This window comes from Physeter macrocephalus, chromosome 19, assembly GCF_002837175.3.
Source record: "Physeter macrocephalus isolate SW-GA chromosome 19, ASM283717v5, whole genome shotgun sequence".
Lineage (NCBI taxonomy): Eukaryota > Metazoa > Chordata > Mammalia > Artiodactyla > Physeteridae > Physeter > Physeter macrocephalus.
The window spans coordinates 71,291,373-71,311,065 of record NC_041232.1 but is presented as its reverse complement, the minus strand read 5'-3'; the positions used below and the strand labels follow the sequence as shown (position 1 = coordinate 71,311,065).

General features: G+C 40.5%; 1 protein-coding gene across 1 annotated transcript in view; it reads right to left on the bottom strand.

The window, feature by feature from the left end:
* LOC112067146 (tubulin alpha-1B chain-like) overlaps positions 1-444 on the bottom strand; it is a 1,660-nt gene extending 1,216 nt beyond the window's left edge. Inside the window, exon 1 of the mRNA XM_028480346.2 lies at positions 1-444. This exon is cut by the window's left edge and continues 11 nt beyond it. Within this exon, the coding sequence (XP_028336147.1) occupies positions 1-350 (350 nt within the window). The 5' untranslated portion in view covers positions 351-444.
* Between the last annotated feature and the right edge of the window lie 19,249 nt (positions 445-19,693).

Below are 19,693 nucleotides of genomic sequence, written 5' to 3'. Positions count from 1 at the left end.
AGGTCAATGATCTCCTTGCCAATGGTGTAGTGACCTCGGGCATAGTTATTGGCAGCATCTTCCTTGCCTGTGATGAGCTGCTCAGGGTGGAAGAGCTGGCGGTAGGTGCCAGTGCGAACTTCATCAATGACCGTGGGTTCCAGGTCTACAAACACTGCCCTGGGCACGTGTTTGCCAGCGCCTGTCTCACTGAAGAAGGTGTTGAAGGAGTCATCTCCTCCCCCAATAGTCTTGTCACTTGGCATCTGGCCATCAGGCTGGATGCCGTGTTCCAGGCAGTAGAGCTCCCAGCAGGCATTGCCGATCTGGACACCATCCTGGCCAACGTGGATGGAGATGCACTCACGCATAGTTGCTGTTTTGTGGCTGCCGAGCAGATGGCGGAGAGGAGGAGGAGAGGTTGTTGCTTCTTACAGCGCGACTCTTAGGCGGTCGATGTAAGAGAACCTCAGGATTAACTTTTTAAGTAGACATTGTATGCAACAAATTAACTTCACTTATTTTAAATGTTTATTTGTATATTCCTTTGGCATTTTACATGCATGTATTCATATAATCTTCAAATAATGTCAGTATTATTTTTTTTCCTTTTTTTTTCATATTTTCCTATTCTTTATGCCCCAACTAGGACCTCCGATACAGTGTTGAATAGAATTGGCCGTAATAGATATCCTTGTGGCAGTCATGGAGATGTGCCTCTCAGATCTCCCTTCCAAGTTAGCTCACAGCTTCTAACCGCAGGTGCCTTCAGGATCTCCTTCTGGCCCATGCACTTCCAGAGCAGCCTCCAGCCCCTGAATGATCATGGCAGTGGAGGAAGGACTCACCTCATTTGCCCTGCCTGTGGCTCCTCTGGGGGAAATCTTTGAGCCACAGCTCCCCATTGGGCTGTCAAGATATTCTCATATTCTTGCCTCCACTCTCCTTTCACAGGTGTCAGATCTACATTGAGACCTGTGTCTTTCTCTGCCCAGTCCTGCTCCCTGTCTTGATCTTTCACAAGTATTGCCTCCAATAAACAACAGGTACATTTGCCTGACACACAGCAAGCCAAATGCTGAGATACCGAGGTTTACAGCCAAGAAGGGGTTTATTCACAAGGCAGCCAAGCGAGGAGACAGGAGAACAACTCTCAAATCTGCTTCCCCAAAGGGGTTTGGGATATTTATGGGATAAGTAAGGTGGCCTTAGGCATGGGGAAAGGTGATTGGAGGTAGGGAAAAAGATGAGGCAATCAGTGTTTTCCTCAGTCTTAGCCACAGCAATCAGACAAGAAAAAGAAATAAAAGGTATATAAACTGGAAGGGAAGAGGTAAACGTGTCACTATTTGCAGATGACATGGTACTCTATATAGAGAACCCTAAAGAATCCACCAAAAAAATATTAGAACAAATAAATGGATTCAACAAAGTTGCAGGATGCAAGATTAATATACATAAACTGGTTATTTCTATACACTAATAATGGAATATCAGAAAAAGAAAGTTAAAAAAATCCTGTTTAAAATCACATCAAAAAAATAAAATAGCTACAAATGAACTTAACCAAGGAGGTGAAAGACCTATATGCTGAAAACTATAAAACAATGATAAAGGAAATTGGACATCTCCAATTCTTCAAAGAAATAGAAAGATATTCCATGCTCTTGGATTGGAAGAATTAATATTATTAAAATGGCCATACTACCCAAAGCAGTCTACAGATTTAATGCAATCCTTATCAAAATACTCAGGAAATTTTTCACAGAACTAGAACAAATAATTCTAAAATTTATATGGAACCACAAAAGATCCCGAACTGCCAAAGCAATCCTGAGAAAAAAGAACAAAGCTGGAGGTATAATCCTCCCAGACTTCAGACTATACTCCAAAGTTACAGTAATCAAAATAACATGGTATTGGCACAAAAAACAGACACATACCTTAGTGGAACAGAATAGAGAGACTAGAAAAAAACCCATGCACATAAGGTCAATTAATCTATGATAAAGGAGGCAAGAATACACAACAGAGAAAAGACAGTCTCTTCAATAAGTGATGCTGGGAAAACTGGACAGCTACATGTAAAGCAATGAAATTAGAACATTCTCTCACACTATATTCAAAAATAAACTCAAAATAGTTTAAAGACCTAAATGTAAGACATGAAACCATAAAACTCCTAGAAGAGAACATATGTGAAACACGCTTTGACATAAATTGTAGCAATGTTTTTTTGGATTAGTCTCCTATGGTAAAAGAAATAAAAGCAAAAATAAACAAATGGGACCTAATTAAACTTAGAAGCTTTTGCACAGCAAAGGAAACCATCAGCAAAATGAAACAACAACCTGGGAGAAAATATTTGCAAATGATGCAACCAGCAAGGGGTTAATATCCAAAATATATGCACAGCTTGTATAACTCAATATGAAAAAAAAAAATCCAATCAAAAAGTGGGCAGAAGACTTGAGTAGACTTTTTTTCCAAAGAAGAAATACTAACAGGCACATGAAAAGATGCTCAACATCACTAATTATTAGACCAAACCACTATGAGGTATCTCTCTCCTCACACCTGTCAGAATGGCTATCATCAAAAAATCCACAAATAACAAATGTTGGAGAGGATGTGGAGAAAAAGGAACCCTAATACACTGTTGATGGGAATGTAAATTGGTACAGCCACTATGGAAAACAGTATAGAGGTTCCTTAAAAACTAAGAACTACCATATGATTCAGGAATTCCACTCCTGGGTATATATCCAAAGAAAATGAAAACACTAATTTGAAAAGATACATGCACCTCAATGTTCATGGCAGCCGTATTTACAATAGCCAAGACACTGAAGCAACCCAAGTGCCCATCAACAGACAACTGGATTAAGAAGATGTCATATACATATACATACATATACGTATATACACACACACACAAACACAATGGAATATTACTCAGCCATAAGAAGTATGAAATACTGTCATTTGCAGCAACATGGATGGAACTAGAGAATATTATGCTTAGTTAAATAAGTCAGACAGAGAAAGACAAGTACTATATACTATATATCATTTATATGTGGAATCTAAAAAATAATACAAATGAATGTATATACAAAACAGAAACAGACTCACAGGTGTAGAAAACAAACTTATGGTTCCAAAGGGGAGAGGGAAGGGGGAGGAACAAGTTAGGAGTATGAGATTAACAGATAAATACTACTATACTTAAAATAGATAAGTGACAAAGATATACTATATAGCACAGGGAATTATAGCTATTATCTTGTAATAACCTATAATGGTATATAATCTGCAAAAATACTGAATTACTATGCTATATACCTGAAACCAACACAATATTGTAAATCAACTATACTTCAATTAAAAAAAAAAAAAAAGAGGGACTTCCCTAGCAGTCCAGTGGTTAAGACTCTGCACTTTCGCTGCAGGGGGCATGGGTTCCATTCCTGAATGCCATGCATTTTCTGGTGAGGCCAAAAAAAAAAAAAAAAAAAGAAACAAAATGGAGGCACTTAGCATGATCTGAAGGTGGAGTTTTCCAGTCCTCTGCTGTCAACAGGCCATCCATGGGACATCTATACAGGCCTAGTTTTAGGGTCAGTGGATCACACTGGGCAGGACCTGACTCAAAGTTCCTGTAAAACAACTGGGCTGTGTGAAGCTGGGAAGAAAACAACTAACTCGAGTTAATCAGTGAAGTCAGTTTACAAGCAGAGGGGTTTTAACAAGGTGTTCCCTTATCTGTTCTGTAAGACAAGGTCAAGAATTTCTATTAGTTAACAGCTTCTGTTAACTCTGTGGGGCACGATATCACTGCAAAGTCAAAAATATTTACTATCTGGCGGCCCAGAAGAGTACATTAAACATAAATGTATGGCTTCAACCAGAGGTTGTTTTAAACCATACATATAAATCTTATGCACTTTCCTGTATTGATGGTATATTTCACTTTTTTTTAAAAGAGGAAAAAGAGCAGAAAAGAAAAATGAATGGGATTAACTCCTAATATGGTTCATATTCACTGATCTTTATAATTTTTGTTTTGAAGACCCACTCTGAGAATCTGATTCAAGGATTATTTGGTGTAATTAAATAAAACCCACTCATTTCAGTTCACGTAAAGGGAGATTTGTTATAAAGAAATGAGACCCCAGGAACACTGAGCTTCAGGATTGGGTATAATAACTCCAGGCAGTTTCTCTCTCTCTGCTCCTCTCACTGTCTCCCCCTCACCACTACCTCCCTAGCATCTCTTCTTTGCTGCTTTCCCAAAATGGTAGTTTAACCCCAAAACTTGATGGCCTTCTTGTTTGGTCCTTCACAGATGATTTGCTCAGTCTCTATGTCCAAATTCTGAAGAGAGAATCTTCTTGTCCCAACTCCAAATTCCTGGAAGAGATTAAATGTTCCAATTTAGGTAACATTCACTTGGGTCTGAAACAGGAGGGAAGGGGGCAGGGCACAACCTTTAAAAGAATGACATAGCCATAGGGCATGACAAAAACTGATTAGAACCAACTAGGTACAAGATGGTGGAAGATTCAACTTCCAGTTGACATGGAGCCTCATTATACGCTCATTGTAAAACGTTAGGATGCTAAATGACACACCCACCAGCGCCATGAAAGTTCTGAGGCCAACCATAAAAGGTCAAAAATTGGGCGGTGGCCCAATTCCTGGAAATCTCCTCGCTTCCCCCCCCCCCGAAATAGTTGGAATAATCCACTCATTAGCCTATGAAATTACCCAGCCCATAAATACTAACCATGCCATATTTTGAGGCCTCTGACCTTCTGAGATGGCCCACACTCTTTCTGTGGAGTGTGTTTCTCTCTAAATAAATCCACTTCTTACCTATCACTTCGTTTCTGAATTCCTTCACGATGAGGCAAGAACCTTAAATTCACCGGGAACAGGTCCATTTTGTAGTAACACGGCAGGTAGGGGTAGCTCTGTCAGCCGGTGGGAGGGGAGGCATTTCTAAGAAAAGACTGTGGATGGGGAGCAATGATTCCATATAACTAACAAAATAAGAAAGGAACTAGGATGGGCATTGCTTAGGGGGCAATAAACACGTAGCGGGTGAGTGATACAGGTGTTGAAAATATTGCAGGATCCCTTTAAAGTGCATAGGAGGATTCATTTGCACCCTGTCCTGAAAGTATTTACAAATACTTTCAAGCCCTTGAAATAGAGAGCTAAATTGGGGAACAGGCGGGAGAAGAATGGTGAAATCACTGGGAGCAGAGGGGTGGTGGATGAGAAGGAAAGGCAAACAACAATGGCTTTGAAGAAAAGTCTTTGAATGAGATTGATGTGCAAATGAGCATAAGAGAATATGCACATTTAAATAATTGTTTACATCAAAATAGTAGTCCTGGAAGGTCTGCGTTTATGATTAACATGCTGGAAATCAGAATATATTGAATTCTTCGTGCAGGATGTGTGCTGGGCTCTTTACACATGCAAAACAGAAGTCAGCTAAAATACCTTGTACTTTGAGATGCAAATGAAATTAACTGGAACTCTATCGCACTTGCAGTGGGGTAGCTGTGGTGCAGTTTTCCTAACCACCTCTACCTACCGTTGGCAGCATGGCTTAATTGCTTCCTTTGCTGACCCCACCATGACTCCCCAGCTGAGGAGAAAAGTAGCGTCTACAGTAAATTGGGGGTTGGAATATATTCTGTAGGCAATGGACTGGGTTATTTCTCTCCATCTGATATTTGCTGCAGTGGACATCACTTTGGATAAACTTTTAAATATATCATACATGCGCAGAAGTGAAATGCCTCATTAAAAGGTGTGAACATTTTTTAAAAAGTGTTTATTGGAGTAGAGTTGATTAACAATCTTGTGTTAGTTTCAGGTGTACAGTGAAGCGAATCAGTTATACATATACATACATCCACTCTTTTTTTGTTTTTTAGATTCTTTTCCCATATAGGCCATAACAGAGTAGTGAGTAGAGTTCCCTGTGCTATACAGCAGGTTCTTGTTCGTTATCTATTTTATATACAGTAGTGTGTATACGTCAATCCGAATCTCCCAATTTATCCCTCCCTCCCTTACGCCCTGGTAACCATAAGTTTGTTTTCTACATCCGTGACTCTATTTCTGTTTTGTAAATAAGTTCATTTGTACCCCCCCCTTTTTTTAGATTCCACATATAAGCAATACCATATGATATTTGTCTTTCTGTGTCTGTCTTACTTCACTCGGTATGACAGTCTCTAGGTCCATCCATGTTGCTGCATATGGCATTATTTTGTTCTTTTTATGGCTAATATTCCATTGTGTATATGTACCACATCTTCTTTATCCATTTCTCTGTTGATGGACATTTAGGTTGCTTCCATTGCCTGGCTATTGTAAATAGTGCTGCAATGAATATTGGGGTGAATGTATCTTTTCTTTTTTTTTTTTATTGGAGTGTAGTTGCTTTACACTGCTGTGTCAGTTTCTACGGTACAACAACGTGAATCAGCCATACATGTACATATATCCCCTCTTTTTTGGATTTCCTTCCCATTTAGGTCACCACAGAGCACTGAGTAGAGTTCCCTGTGCTATACAGTAGGTTTTCATTAGTTATCTATTTTATACATATACTGTATATATTTCAGTCCCAATCTCCCAATTTGTCCCAACTCCTCCTTCCCCCTTGGTATCCATACATTTGTTCTCTACATCTGTGTCTCTATTTCTGCTTTGCAAATAAGATCATCTATCCCACTTTTCTAGATTCCACACATTTGTGTTATTATACGATATTTGTTTTTCTCTTTCTGACTTCATTCTGTATGACAGACTCTAGATCCATCCACGTCTCTGCAAATGACACAATTTCGTTCCTTTTTATGGCTGAGTAATAGTCCATTGTATATTGGGGTCAATGTATCTTTTCTTTTTTTCTTTATTGGAGTGTAGTTGCTTTACACTGCTGTGTCAGTTTCTACAGTACAACAACGTGAATCAGCCATACATGTACATATATCCCCTCTTTTTTGAATTTCCTTCCCATTTAGGTCATCACAGAGCACTGAGTAGAGTTCCCTGTGCTATACAGTAGGTTTTCATTAGTTATCTATTTTATACATATACTGTATATATTTCAGTCCCAATCTCCCAATTTGTCCCAACTCCTCCTTCCCCCTTGGTATCCATACATTTGTTCTCTACATCTGTGTCTCTATTTCTGCTTTGCAAATAAGATCATCTATCCCACTTTTCTAGATTCCACACATTTGTGTTATTATACGATATTTGTTTTTCTCTTTCTGACTTCATTCTGTATGACAGACTCTAGATCCATCCACGTCTCTGCAAATGACACAATTTCGTTCCTTTTTATGGCTGAGTAATAGTCCATTGTATATATGTACCACATCTTCTTTATCCATTCTTCTGTTGATGGACATTTAGGTTGCTTCCATGTCCTGGCTATTGTAAATAGTGCTGCAATGAACATTGGGGTACACATATCTTTTTGAATTATGGTTTTCTCTGGATATATGCCCAGTAGTGGGATTGCTGGGTCATATGGTAATTGCATGTGGGATCTTCCCGGACCAGGGCACGAACCCGTGTCCCCTGCATCGGCAGGCGGACTCGCAACCACTGTGCCACCAGGGAAGCCCTATTTTTAGTTTTTTAAGGGACCTCCATAGTGGCTGTACCAATTTAGATTCCCATCAACAGTGTAGGAGGGTTCCCTTTTCTCCACATCCTCTCCAGCATTTATCGTTTGTAGATTTTTTGATGATGGCCATTCTGACCAGTTTTTGGTGATACCTCACTGTAGTTTTGATTTGCATTTCTCTAATAATTAGAGATGTTGAGCATCTTTTCATGTGCTTTTTGGCCACCTGTATGTCTTCTTTGGAGAAATGTCTATTTAGATCTTCCACTCATTTTTTGATTGGGTTATATATATATTTTTGATAGTGAGCTGCATGCACTGCTTGCATATGTTGAACATTAATCCTTTGTCCGTTGTTTCGTTTGCAAATATTTTCTTCCATTCTGAGGGTTGTCTTTTCATCTTGTTTATGGTTTCCTTTGCTGTGCAAAAGCTTTTGAGTTTAATTAGGTGCCATTTGTTTATTTTTATTCTTATTTTCATTACTCTAGGAGGTGGTGTCCAGTTTTCCCAGCACCACTTATTGAAGAGACTGTCTTTTCTTCATTGCATATTCTTGCCTCCTTTGTCGTAGATTAGGTGACCATAGATGCATGGGTTTATCTCTGGGCTTTCTATCCTATTCCATTGATCTATATTTCTGTTTTTATGCCAGTAAAAAAAGCATGAACATTTTTGAAAGCTTTGGACCTATATATTGCCAAACAGTTGTAGCAAATCACACTGTCCCCAGCAAGGCAGAGGTTTCTCGTTCGTCAGCATCCTTGATGGTACTAGGGATGAATTTCTCTAACCTGGCAAGTGAAAAATACTACCTTGTTGTTTTAATTTGTGCAGAATTACTTTTGATGAGCGATAGATATGAATGGATAGATAGGTAGATAGACAAATTCTAAACTTTAAAAGGTGAAAAATCTCCACAACTGAGATCAGTCAAAAACAAAAAATGCCACAGAGTCAAAAAATAAATAAAAATAAAGCCCCCAAAAGAGAGTTTCCACAGTGCTGTGAGCAATAACGGCATTACTAGAATAACAGTGTTCAGGAACCATTTATTAAGATAAGTAGCTTCTCAGGTCCACATTTTAAGAAAAGAAGAAAACATATATTTTCTCTGGATTAGTATGAGTTGTAAATAATACATGCAAAACAACTGGCATCTAATAGGAGATCAGCATGGTATTGTGTGCTTTTTTTTTTTTTTTTTTTTTTTGTGGTATGCGGGCCTCCCTCTGTTGTGGCCTCTCCCGTTGCGGAGCACAGGCTCCGGACGCGCAGGCTCAGCGGCCATGGCTCACGGGCCCAGCCGCTCCGCGGCATGTGGGATCCTCCCAGAACGGGGCGCGAACCCGGTTCCCCTGCATCGGCAGGCGGACGCGCAACCACTGCGCCACCAGGGAAGCCCCTTGTGTGCTTTTTAAAAAGTCACATTATTTTAAAGACACACCTCAAGGGTATCAGATGTATTAGCAAATATGGAGGGTAAAATAAAGGTTGAGTTCAGGAAGTGATAGTCATGAAGAATACTCATAACCCTCTGACCGGCCCCCCAGGGCGGAGCAAGCTTACTCCCCCCATGTGGAATCACAGAATCTGTTTGTTCTTCAACAAGACTTCCCATGAGGTGTTTACAAAAGTAACCACAGTGTTCAAACCAGTTGATCCAGTTGACTGTCCACATATCATACCTAGATCCATCTAGCAAAAATCTAGCAAAGCGTACAAGAGTCCACAATTATCATACCAAAGATGCTGTTTAAGGCTATATTTGTCATAACGAATCACAGGAAGTGGAAAGGCAGGAGAGATTTACAAGTAGATACAATGACCAAAGCAAATTAGTATGTATGTAAAATGTTAGTTCTGTAAATGTGTATAACCTGAGGTAATTTTGAATTTTAAAAATTGTTTTATGCCCAACTGCAGTTTTCACTTTTTATTTTGAGATAATGAAAGATTCACAGGCAGTTGCAGGCGAAAAAAAAAGTACCGGGAAAGTCTGGTGTACCCTTTGCCCAGCCTCTCCCAGTGGCAAAATCTATAGTACAGTATCAAAGCCAGGAAATTGATGTTGATTGGATCCAAAGAGCTTATTCAGATTTCACTAATTTTACGAGCACTCGTGTATGGTGTGTATGTGTTTGTGTGTGGGGGGGGATGGGTCTCATGCAGTTTTATTACATGTGTACCTTCACGTCACCACCAACATAATTAAGATACAGAACTGTTCCATCACCACGAGGCTGCCCCATGTTGCCTTTTCATATCCCCTCCAGCTCCCGTCCCCACCCCCTGAAATCACTAATCTGTTTTCCCTACCTATAATTTTGTTATGTTAAGAACGTTATATAAATGAAATCGTACAGTATGTAACCTTTGAGACGGGCTTTTTCCCCTTGAGATCCATCCAAGTTGTGGTGTGTGTCAGGAGTTCATTCCTTGTTATTGCTATGTAGTGCTGCATGACACGGATGTACTGCAGGTTGTTTAACCAGTCACCTATTGAAGGACATCTGGGTTGTTTCCAGTTTGAGGTTATTGTGAATAAAGCTGCTATCAACATTGGTGTACTGGTTTTGCATGAACATAAGTTTTTATTTCTTGGAATAAATGCCAAAGAGTGCAATTGCTGAGTCTTATGGTAAGTGCTTGTTTCGTTTTTTTAAGAAACTGAAAAACTATTTTATAGAGAGGCTGCACCATTTTATATTACCACCAGCAATGTGTGAGAGATCCAATGATTCCATATCCTTCCAGCATTTTGTGTTATCACTATTTTTTATTTTAGCCATTCTGATAGGTGTGTTGTGATATCTCATTATTTTTTTTTATAAAGCATGTTTTTAAAAAAATTTATTTATTTAATTTAATTATTTTTGGCTGCATTGGGTCTTCATTTCTGCGCACAGGCTTTCTCTAGTTGCGGCGAGCGGGGGCTACTCTTCATTGCGGTGCACGGGCTTCTCACTGCGGTGGCTTCTCTTGTTGCGGAGAACGGGCTTCAGTAGTTGTGGTGCGCGGGCTCAGTAGTTGTGGCTCGTGGGCTCTAGAATGCAGGCTCAGTAGTTGTGGTGCACGGGTTTGGTTGCTCCATGGCATGTGGGATCTTCCCAGACCAGGGCTCGAACCCATGTGCCCTGCATTGGCAGGTGGATTCTTAACCACTGTGCCACCAAGGAAGTCCTCTCACTATGGTTTTAATTTGCATTTCCATAATGGTTAATGATGTTGAACATTTCTTTGTGTGCTTTGTCATTTGTATATGCTTTGCAATGAAAGGTCTGTTAATTTTCTTTCTTTTTTTTAGAATTGAAGTGTAGTTGATTTACGATATTATATTAGTTTCAGGTATGCAACCTGGTGATTCAATATTTTTATAGCTTGTACTGTTTAAAGTTGTTATAAAATATTGACTATATCCCCTGCTCTATACAGTATGTCCTTGTACCTTATTTTATACATAGTAGTTTGTACTTCTCTTTTTTTTTAATCCTCAAACTAGCCAGTTGCTTGGTTTGATTTTTTTTTTTTTTTTTTTTTGGCCACAGAGCATTGTGGGAATCTTAGCTCCCTGACCAGAGAACAAGCCCGTGCCGGCTGCAGTAGAAGCACAAACTCTTAACCAGTGGACAACCAGGTAAGTCCCAGAATGTACCTCTTAGTCTCCTACCCCTATCTTGCCCCTCTCCTCTTCACTCCCCCGCCACTAGTAACCACTAGTTTGTTCTTTATATCTGTGAGTCTGTTTCTGTTTTGTTATATTCATTTGTTTGTTTGTTTTTTAGATTCCACATGTAAGTGAGAACATACAGTATTTATCTGACTTATTTCACTAAGCATAATACCCTCAAGGTCCATCTATGTTGTTACAAATGGCAAAATTTCATTCTTTTTTATGGCTAAGTAATATTCCATTGGATATATGTACCACATCTTCTTTATCCATTCATCTGTTGATGTACACTTAGGTTGATCCTTATCTTGGCCATTATCAATAATGCTTAAAAAAATGCTGCTATAAACATTGGGGTGCATGTATCTTTTTGAATTAGTGTTTTTGTTTTCTTTGGCTATATACCTAGGAGTAGAATTTCTGGATCATATAGTAATTCTATTTTTAGTTTTTTGAGGAACCTCCGTACTATTTTCCACAGTGGCTGCACCAGTTTACATTCCCACCAACAACGTACAAGTGTTCCCTTTTCTCCACATCCTCGCCATGATTTGTTATTTCTAGACTTTTTGATGACAGCCATTCTGACAGGTATGAAGTGATATCCCATTGCAGTTTTGATTTGCATTTCTCTGATGATTAGCAATGTTGATCATCTTTCCATGTGCCTGTTAGCCATCTGTGTATCTTCTTTGGATAAATGTCTAATTCAGGTCTTCTGCCCATTTTTTTAGTCGGGTTTGTTTTTTTAATACTGAGTTGTATGAGCTGCTTATATATTTTGGATATTAACCCCTTATCGGTCATACCATTTGCAAATATTTTCTCCCATTCAGTAGGTTTTCCTTTTGTTCTGCCAATGGTTTCCTTTGCTGTGAAAAAGCTTGGTCCCACTTGTTTATTGCCTGTTTATTTTCTGATTGGATTATTTGGGAGGTTTTTTTTTTTTCCGTTGAGTTTTGAGAGTTAAAAAAATACATTCGAGATACAAGTCCTTTATTAGATATGTGCTTTGCAAATATTTTCTCCCTATCTATCCCTTGTCTTTTCATCCTCTTTCACAAAGCAAAAGTTCCTAATTTTGATGAGGTCCAATTAATCAACTTTTCGAGGGATTGTGCTTTTTGATGTCAAGTCTAAAAACTCTTCACCCAGGGCTTCCCTGGTGGTGCAGTGGTTGAGAATCCGCCTGCTGATGCAGGGGACACGGGTTCGTGCCCCGGTCCGGGAAGATCCCACATGCCGCGGAGCGGCTGGGCCCGTGAGCCATGGCCACTGAGCCTGTGCTTCCATAGCCTGTGCTCCGCAACGAGAGAGGCCACAACAGTGAGAGGCCCACGTACCACAAAAAAAAAAAACAAAAAATCTCTTCACCCAGTCTTGGGTTTCATAGATTTCCTCTTATGTTTTTTTTTTCCTAAAAGTTTTTAGTTTTGCATTGTACCTTTAGGTTCAAACCCTTTAGCACCATATGCAAAGCCCACCACTTTCCAGCCAGCCACGTCTCTAGCCACACACCCTTTATCCCTGGTACTGAGCCACTGCTATCTGTGGAACAAAGGGGCAGGTGTGCAGAGTACCGCTGGCTCGTGAGGCGGCGGCTGTCTGTTTGCTTAAGGAGTTAAAAGTAGCTTGAGATGAATAGTCATTATTTCGAAGTTCTAAACATGAGAGAATCTGCCCAGTGTTCACTGATAGAGTTTTTAGTTTTGAACTTGCTCCTCTTGCAAGGGCACTCGTAGTGGTAGACCTTGCAAAATAAAAGAATGATAGAGAATGAGGCAAACATCTCCCCTATTATCAACCCCAAAAAATGAAATTCCAATCCCCCCCCAAAAAAATATAAGCACCTTTGCTAGGTAATTGATATTAATACCCCAGGCTGTATAGCCATAGGATAAACATGAAGCATCTCTTTCTAGAGTAGTAAGTATTTAAAGTATAAGTAATTTAAAATAAGCACAGCAGTATTATAGAGTATGATGCCATATCCACGAGCACTTAAAAAATAACATTTTAGGGGCTTCCCTGGTGGCGCAGCGGTTGCGCGTCCGCCTGCCGATGCAGGGGAACCGGGTTCGCGCCCCGGTCTGGGAGGATCCCACATGCCGCGGAGCGGCTGGGCCCGTGAGCCATGGCCGCTGAGCCTGCGCGTCCGGAGCCTGTCCTCCGCAATGGGAGAGGCCACAGCAGAGGGAGGCCCGCATACCACAAAACAAAACAAAACATTTTAGACCTCAAAGAAATGTTATACTTGTGGGGTGGGGAAGCGAGGACGGGATACTTCAGTGTCAGTACCCAGACTCTGTGAGGGATCCTTACTCCGTTTCCTCTGCCTTTAGGCATGTTATTACTTATTTTATTTTTGAAAGTTTTTTAATATAAATCTTTCTATCATCTTTTACTTAATCAGATCCAAAGAATGGGAAGCCTCCACTTTATAGTTATCATTTATTGAATTATTTCTACATTTTGGGCATCCTACTAAGCATTCTCTCTGTATGAACTCATTGAATCTTCAGAATTCTATGAGATATAAAAATAGCTACCACTGTAGTACTTATATCGTATTGACTATGTGTGCATACTCTCTAAGTTTCACACGTATACATTTATTATACATCTATAAGTTGTATATATATATCCTGCACCACCACCCTGAGATAAGTATATCATTATCATCCTCATGTCACAGATGAGAAATCTGAAGCACAGAAATGTTGAATATCTTACCCAAGTTCGTTCAGCTGGGAAATGGCAAAGCTGGGCTTAGAAATTAATCACCACTGGCCAATGATTTAATCAAACATGCCAACATGGCCAGCTTGCAGGGCCTATGTTGGAAACCACTGCACCCTACTACCTCTGTGGGTACCATGCCCATCCTATTTTACAGATGAGGAAACAGAGGTGGTGGGGGACGCCATGTGATTTCACCAATGTCACCCAGTGAGTCAATGGAGGAGGTCACATTCAAATCCAGGTGTCTTTGACCCCAAAGCCCCCACTGTTGACTATCACATTATACTACCTTTCTCGATATCTTCTAGAACCTTCTCCTCTCATGCACAGTATCACCTCCACCATCACAGATACTTATACCTTCAATCATTATTAACATTACAAAGGCCTTTCATATGCTCTGCTTTAGTGTATATAAAATACTTTTTACCATACCTGGAAATGGAATATTTATATTTACATGTATGTGTCTGTGTGTGTGTGTGTGTGTGTGTGTGTGTGTATGGTGGGGGGGGTGGAGAGAATCTCTCTGTAATTGTTACTATAACTCTATAAAGTGGGAATTATTATCACCTAGATTGTGGATGAATTCAACGTATGCTCTTAGTACTTGCCAGGCATTGTTCTGGGCCCTGCAGATGCAGCAGGGAACAACCAGACAAAAATTCTTGCCTTCATGGGGTTTACATTTGAGTTAGTAGGCACAGACAGCGGACAGATTTTTAAAATATAGAATGGCAGATGGTGATAAGAGCTAAGGATTACAAATAAAATAGAAACCTGGGTAGAGAGCATGGGAAGGGGAGGCAACTGTTGTAGTGTCAAGCACGACGGCCAGGGGACCTGCACAGGGATGTAACATTTGAACCTGAAGGGAGAGGATGGGGTTTGAGAGAGGTGAAGTGACTTGCCCGTGACCCTCACCATCGGCCACTAACTCCTAACCCTGTGCTTGCTCCCTGATTCCAGCAGTTGTTTTAGTTTCATAAAATCAGGAGATGTCAGAGATGGAGGTGATTGTTGCGGGGTGGCCATAAGTTTCTCTTCATGTCTACGACAAAGAAGATCCTAAGCTTATTACACGAAAAATGGAATCTTTGTGTCAACTCAGTGCCTATTTGTGGCTTCCTAGATCAGTGTTGAGCAGGATTCAGAGGTTAGGTCTGGGCTCAGAGCAGAGTGATGTTTGCCCAAGTTCAGGAGGAGGAGTGGTGACATTAGATAACCAACCACCTGTCCCTCAGCCAGTGTGACCCTCTCATTACATGGATGAGGAACCAGAGGCAGCTGGAGTGGAACACAGTGAGTGGCTGGGTTTTGGTTTTTTTTTTGGCCATGCCGGTGGTTTGTGGGATCTTAGTCCCCTGACCAGGGGTTGAATCTGGGACCATAGCAGTGAAAGCACCGAGTCCTAACCACTGGACCACCAGGGAACTCCCTGAATTTTTTTAATGGTCATCAACATGAAACATTTTACGCCTTAAGTATTTTCCTGATTGAGTTCATTGAAGTAAAAGAAATGGAGTAAAACACTGTTGGTCACCATGAGAAATGTCCCTGCCTTTGAACCTGTGATTTTTCTCAGGGAGACATTTTTTCCTGGGTTTTGGGCAAGCCTCCAAAAATGTGGTTCCCCTCTTCTTCCTTGTGAATTCAGGGAGGAGGGGAAGGTACATCTGCTTCCTTTCCTATCCCACACCCCCAAAGATGCTCCTTGGACTTAGATAAAAGAACACAACTCAACATTTTTCTTTATCACTTACCCTGATAAAAGAAGCTACCCACATCATTCACCCTGTCAAACAGGGAGAGACGTCCCCCCTTATCCCATGCAGCCAAATGTCCCTGAAGAAATCTGAAGCAACATTTAAAGTAGTGCAATCATGTTTAAAATGCCCAAGGAGTATGCACTTTTAAAATAATGCATAAACTGAGTTGTATATAATAAAACAAAATCCTTGATTTATTTGTTTGGTAACTTTTGTTTTTTTTTGTCTACTGGGTTTCTCTAAAGTATACAACTGTGTTTAGGCGTAAGCTGTTTTCATGGTTATCCTAGCGTCTACATTACCCTCCATGTTTTCAAGTGCTTATACCTTCAATCACACCACCTGTGCCTCAGGAACCCCATCTATACGTAATACACTGGAATTACGAGAGGGCAGCAGAAAGAACTGATCTTGCCAACAGCTGCTTCAAATAAAGAGTATGACTTGAGGCTAGGCAAAAGGAGGTTGATTATTTTAGACTGAAAAGTTCTCAAGAAGAAAAATGATGATGCCGGACTCCAAAGGATGGTCCTGTGTTGGTTTACTGGTTGGAAGAAGATCTCCCGATTCCCCACCCACCTCAAAACACACACACACACACACACACACACACACACACACACACACACACACACACACTATTGGGCTCAGTGACACCATATAACAACAGTAACAGCTGCTACGGCTGGTGGGCCTTCCTCAGGGAAAAGGGTCAACCTTCACTCACCTGGGTGCGGGGAGGGTCTTATGTCCATCTGCGGTCAGCCTAGGAGTCAACAGACAAAATCACGTTCAAGTGTGATTCCTAAAAGAATTTCATTCTGAGACGACTTCGTGCAGCCTTCTTGAGGGTGAAGGGTTGAACTAAATGGAATTATAAAGTAATCATCTTCAATTATTCCTGTGGTCATTGATTCATCCATTTCAGTAGGTATATCCCATGCACCTCTTTGTACCATTGCTGTTCTGAGCACTGGGTTTACAAAGATTAATAGGACAGACTGGGTCCCAGGCCACCAAAAACTTACAGTCTAGAGGAGAGCTGACCAGTAGAAATACAATGTGAGCCACATACGAGACACATATGTAATTTTGAATTTTCTAGTAGCCACAGTTTAAACAGCAAAAAGAAACAGGAGAAATTGAATATAATAATATATTTTATTTAACCCAGTATATCCAAGAGATTAGTAAGGAGATATTTTCTTTTCCTTCTCCTACACTAAGTCTTCAGTATCTGGTGTGTATATTCCAGCTATTGCATGTCTCAGTTTGGACCTGGCAGGTTTCAAGTGTTCAGTAGCCACACACGGCTTACAGCTACTGTCTGAGATTGTGCAGCTCTAGAAAACACAGTTCTATGTGCCACAATTTACATGGTGTACAGAGACTTTATTTTATTTTTGAAAGACATTTCATATGCATATTCACAGGAGAGTGGATAAATAAATTGTAGTATATATGTAGTGTATAATATATAATACTCATATATTATATAGCAGTGAAAATTAATGAACCAGAGTTATACATACCAAGCCAATGGGTTACTCAATGTTGAATAGGAAGGGCAGTTGCAGTAGAATGCAGGTAATATTATTCTATTTATAAAATGTTTCAAAATATGCAAAATTAAATAATATATCATTTAGAAATACATGCATATGTATTAAAATATAATATAAAGAAATGCCTGGGAATGATAAATTCCAAATTAAGTATAAGCCTTAAATTCAAAGAGAAAGAAAGGGATACAGAGGGGGCTCCTATAGTGGTAATATAGAAGTAATATTTATTCCTTCCGCTGGGTGGTGAGTGCATGGAGGTTCGTTATGGTGCCCTTTACCCTTTAAAACTGTCTTAATTAATTCATGGACAAAATGTCCAGGGAATTAAAAACAACTATACCTTATTTTGATATTACTATTATCATTATTTTTAGTGTTATTATTTTGGTAATAGCTTACAAATCTGAGTAAGCTGACTCTACTTCAGAAGCAAATCTTTAGGAGATAAAAGAAGGGTAGAGATCGGATACTGTACATGAAAGTAGTCAAATCTGTAGGTCCCTCAAGTGTTTAAAAGCCAGACTTGACCCTGCAGCTCTTTCTACCCATCAACTAAGAAAGGGCTGACACTTTCAAGAATCCTTCACTTATGAGAGCTGGAGTAGAGAGTGTAGGAAACCGATAACTGTCATCTTCTCCACCCCTGACAGCAGACAGCAGAGAAAGGGAGGCTAGATGGTTCTCTGAGATAAAAGACAGGTCATCAAACCGCCTTGTCAAAAACCAGGTCTGATTACTCAGCCTCCGTTGTTCCCCTGCCTGCCATGTGGAACACAAACTCCAACCTGATAAGGTCTTGGGCATGACATTCACCTTCAGCTCGGCCCTGACGTGAATGTTGAGGGATCCCTTATGGAAAAGTCTACTGTAACCACAAGCCTTATCTGCTTCATAAGATGGCAAAACATCACAGACTTGGATCATTCATTCTAAGATGAGAAGTAACTGTGGCCCTTGAGCCTGTGAAATATACTGGCCACGAGTCTATGCTTAGATAGAGACCAAAGGGTAAGATTGCCACTGTCTACCCTGACAGTTGAGGTCACTGACAGGAGCTGGATATCGATACGTGGATCTGAATTTTATTCTACCAATTCACAAGAGAGGAAATGAGGGCAAAAGCATTTGTCACTTGTGGAAATTTTTTATTTTTCTGGATGAATTACAGTTATTTATTGCATTCTTCCACATACTCAAAATTGCTTTCAAGGGAATTCCCTGGCGGTCCAGTGATTAGGACTCCGTGCTCTCACTGCCGAGGGCCAGGGTTCAATCCCTGGCTGGGGAACTAAGATCCCACAAGCTGCATCATGGCCAAAAAAAAAAAAAAAAAAAAATGCTTTTGAACCAAACTATGAAGTGAGTAAAATTTGACTTTTGTTCCTTCATTCGTGGTTCCCTCCCCTTGCCTTATTATTATTATTTTTTTAAATTTTATTTATTTATTTATTTATGGCTGTGTTGGGTCTTCATTTCTGTGCGAGGGCTTTCTCTAGTTGCCGCAAGTGGGGGCCACTCCTCATCGCGGTGCGCGGGCCTCTCACTATTGCGGCCTCTCTTGTTGCGGAGCACAGGCTCCGGACGCGCAGGCTCAGCGGCCATGGCTCACGGGCCCAGCTGCTCCGCGGCATGTGGGATCTTCCCGGACCGGGGCACGAACCCGTGTCTCCTGCATCGGCAGGCGGACTCTCAACCACTGCGCCACTAGGGAAGCCCTTATTTTTCTTTTGATGGTGAAATCAGTTAGGATACCAGGTCATCTGCTATAACAGAGAGGGCCCAAAATAATACTGCCTTAGTATACTCTTAGGTAACAGGTTTATTTCTCTGACACGTGAAAGTCCAAGCTAGTATGACAATACGAGCCATACCAGAGATTGTTTTAGGGCCTCAATGCTTACCTAGTTACTTTGCCGTCTTCAACTTGTGGTTTTTTAAACTTCTCACGATCCAGCCTGGCTGCTCCTTGTCCTGCTAACTCGATCAGTCAAGGGCATGACCTGAAAATGATACACAGCACTTCTGCTCAAGCCCCATTGGCCAGAATTTAGTCCTATGTCCACACTAAGTGGCAAGGGGGTGGGAGGGTTGATTTAAAGCACTGAACAGTGATTTGGGTTCAAAATGAAGGGCTGAGTAATTTAGAAAAGGTTACATCTGTTCACTATGTGATACGCTGGTGACTAGTTCAAGGCCGCGCTATGGAGGAGAGCCAGAAGACCTGAGTGCACCAAGAAGATGCTGACAGACTCAGTAGTGACAGGAAGTGACCCTCTGGCTGGGAGAGGAGAAATCATAA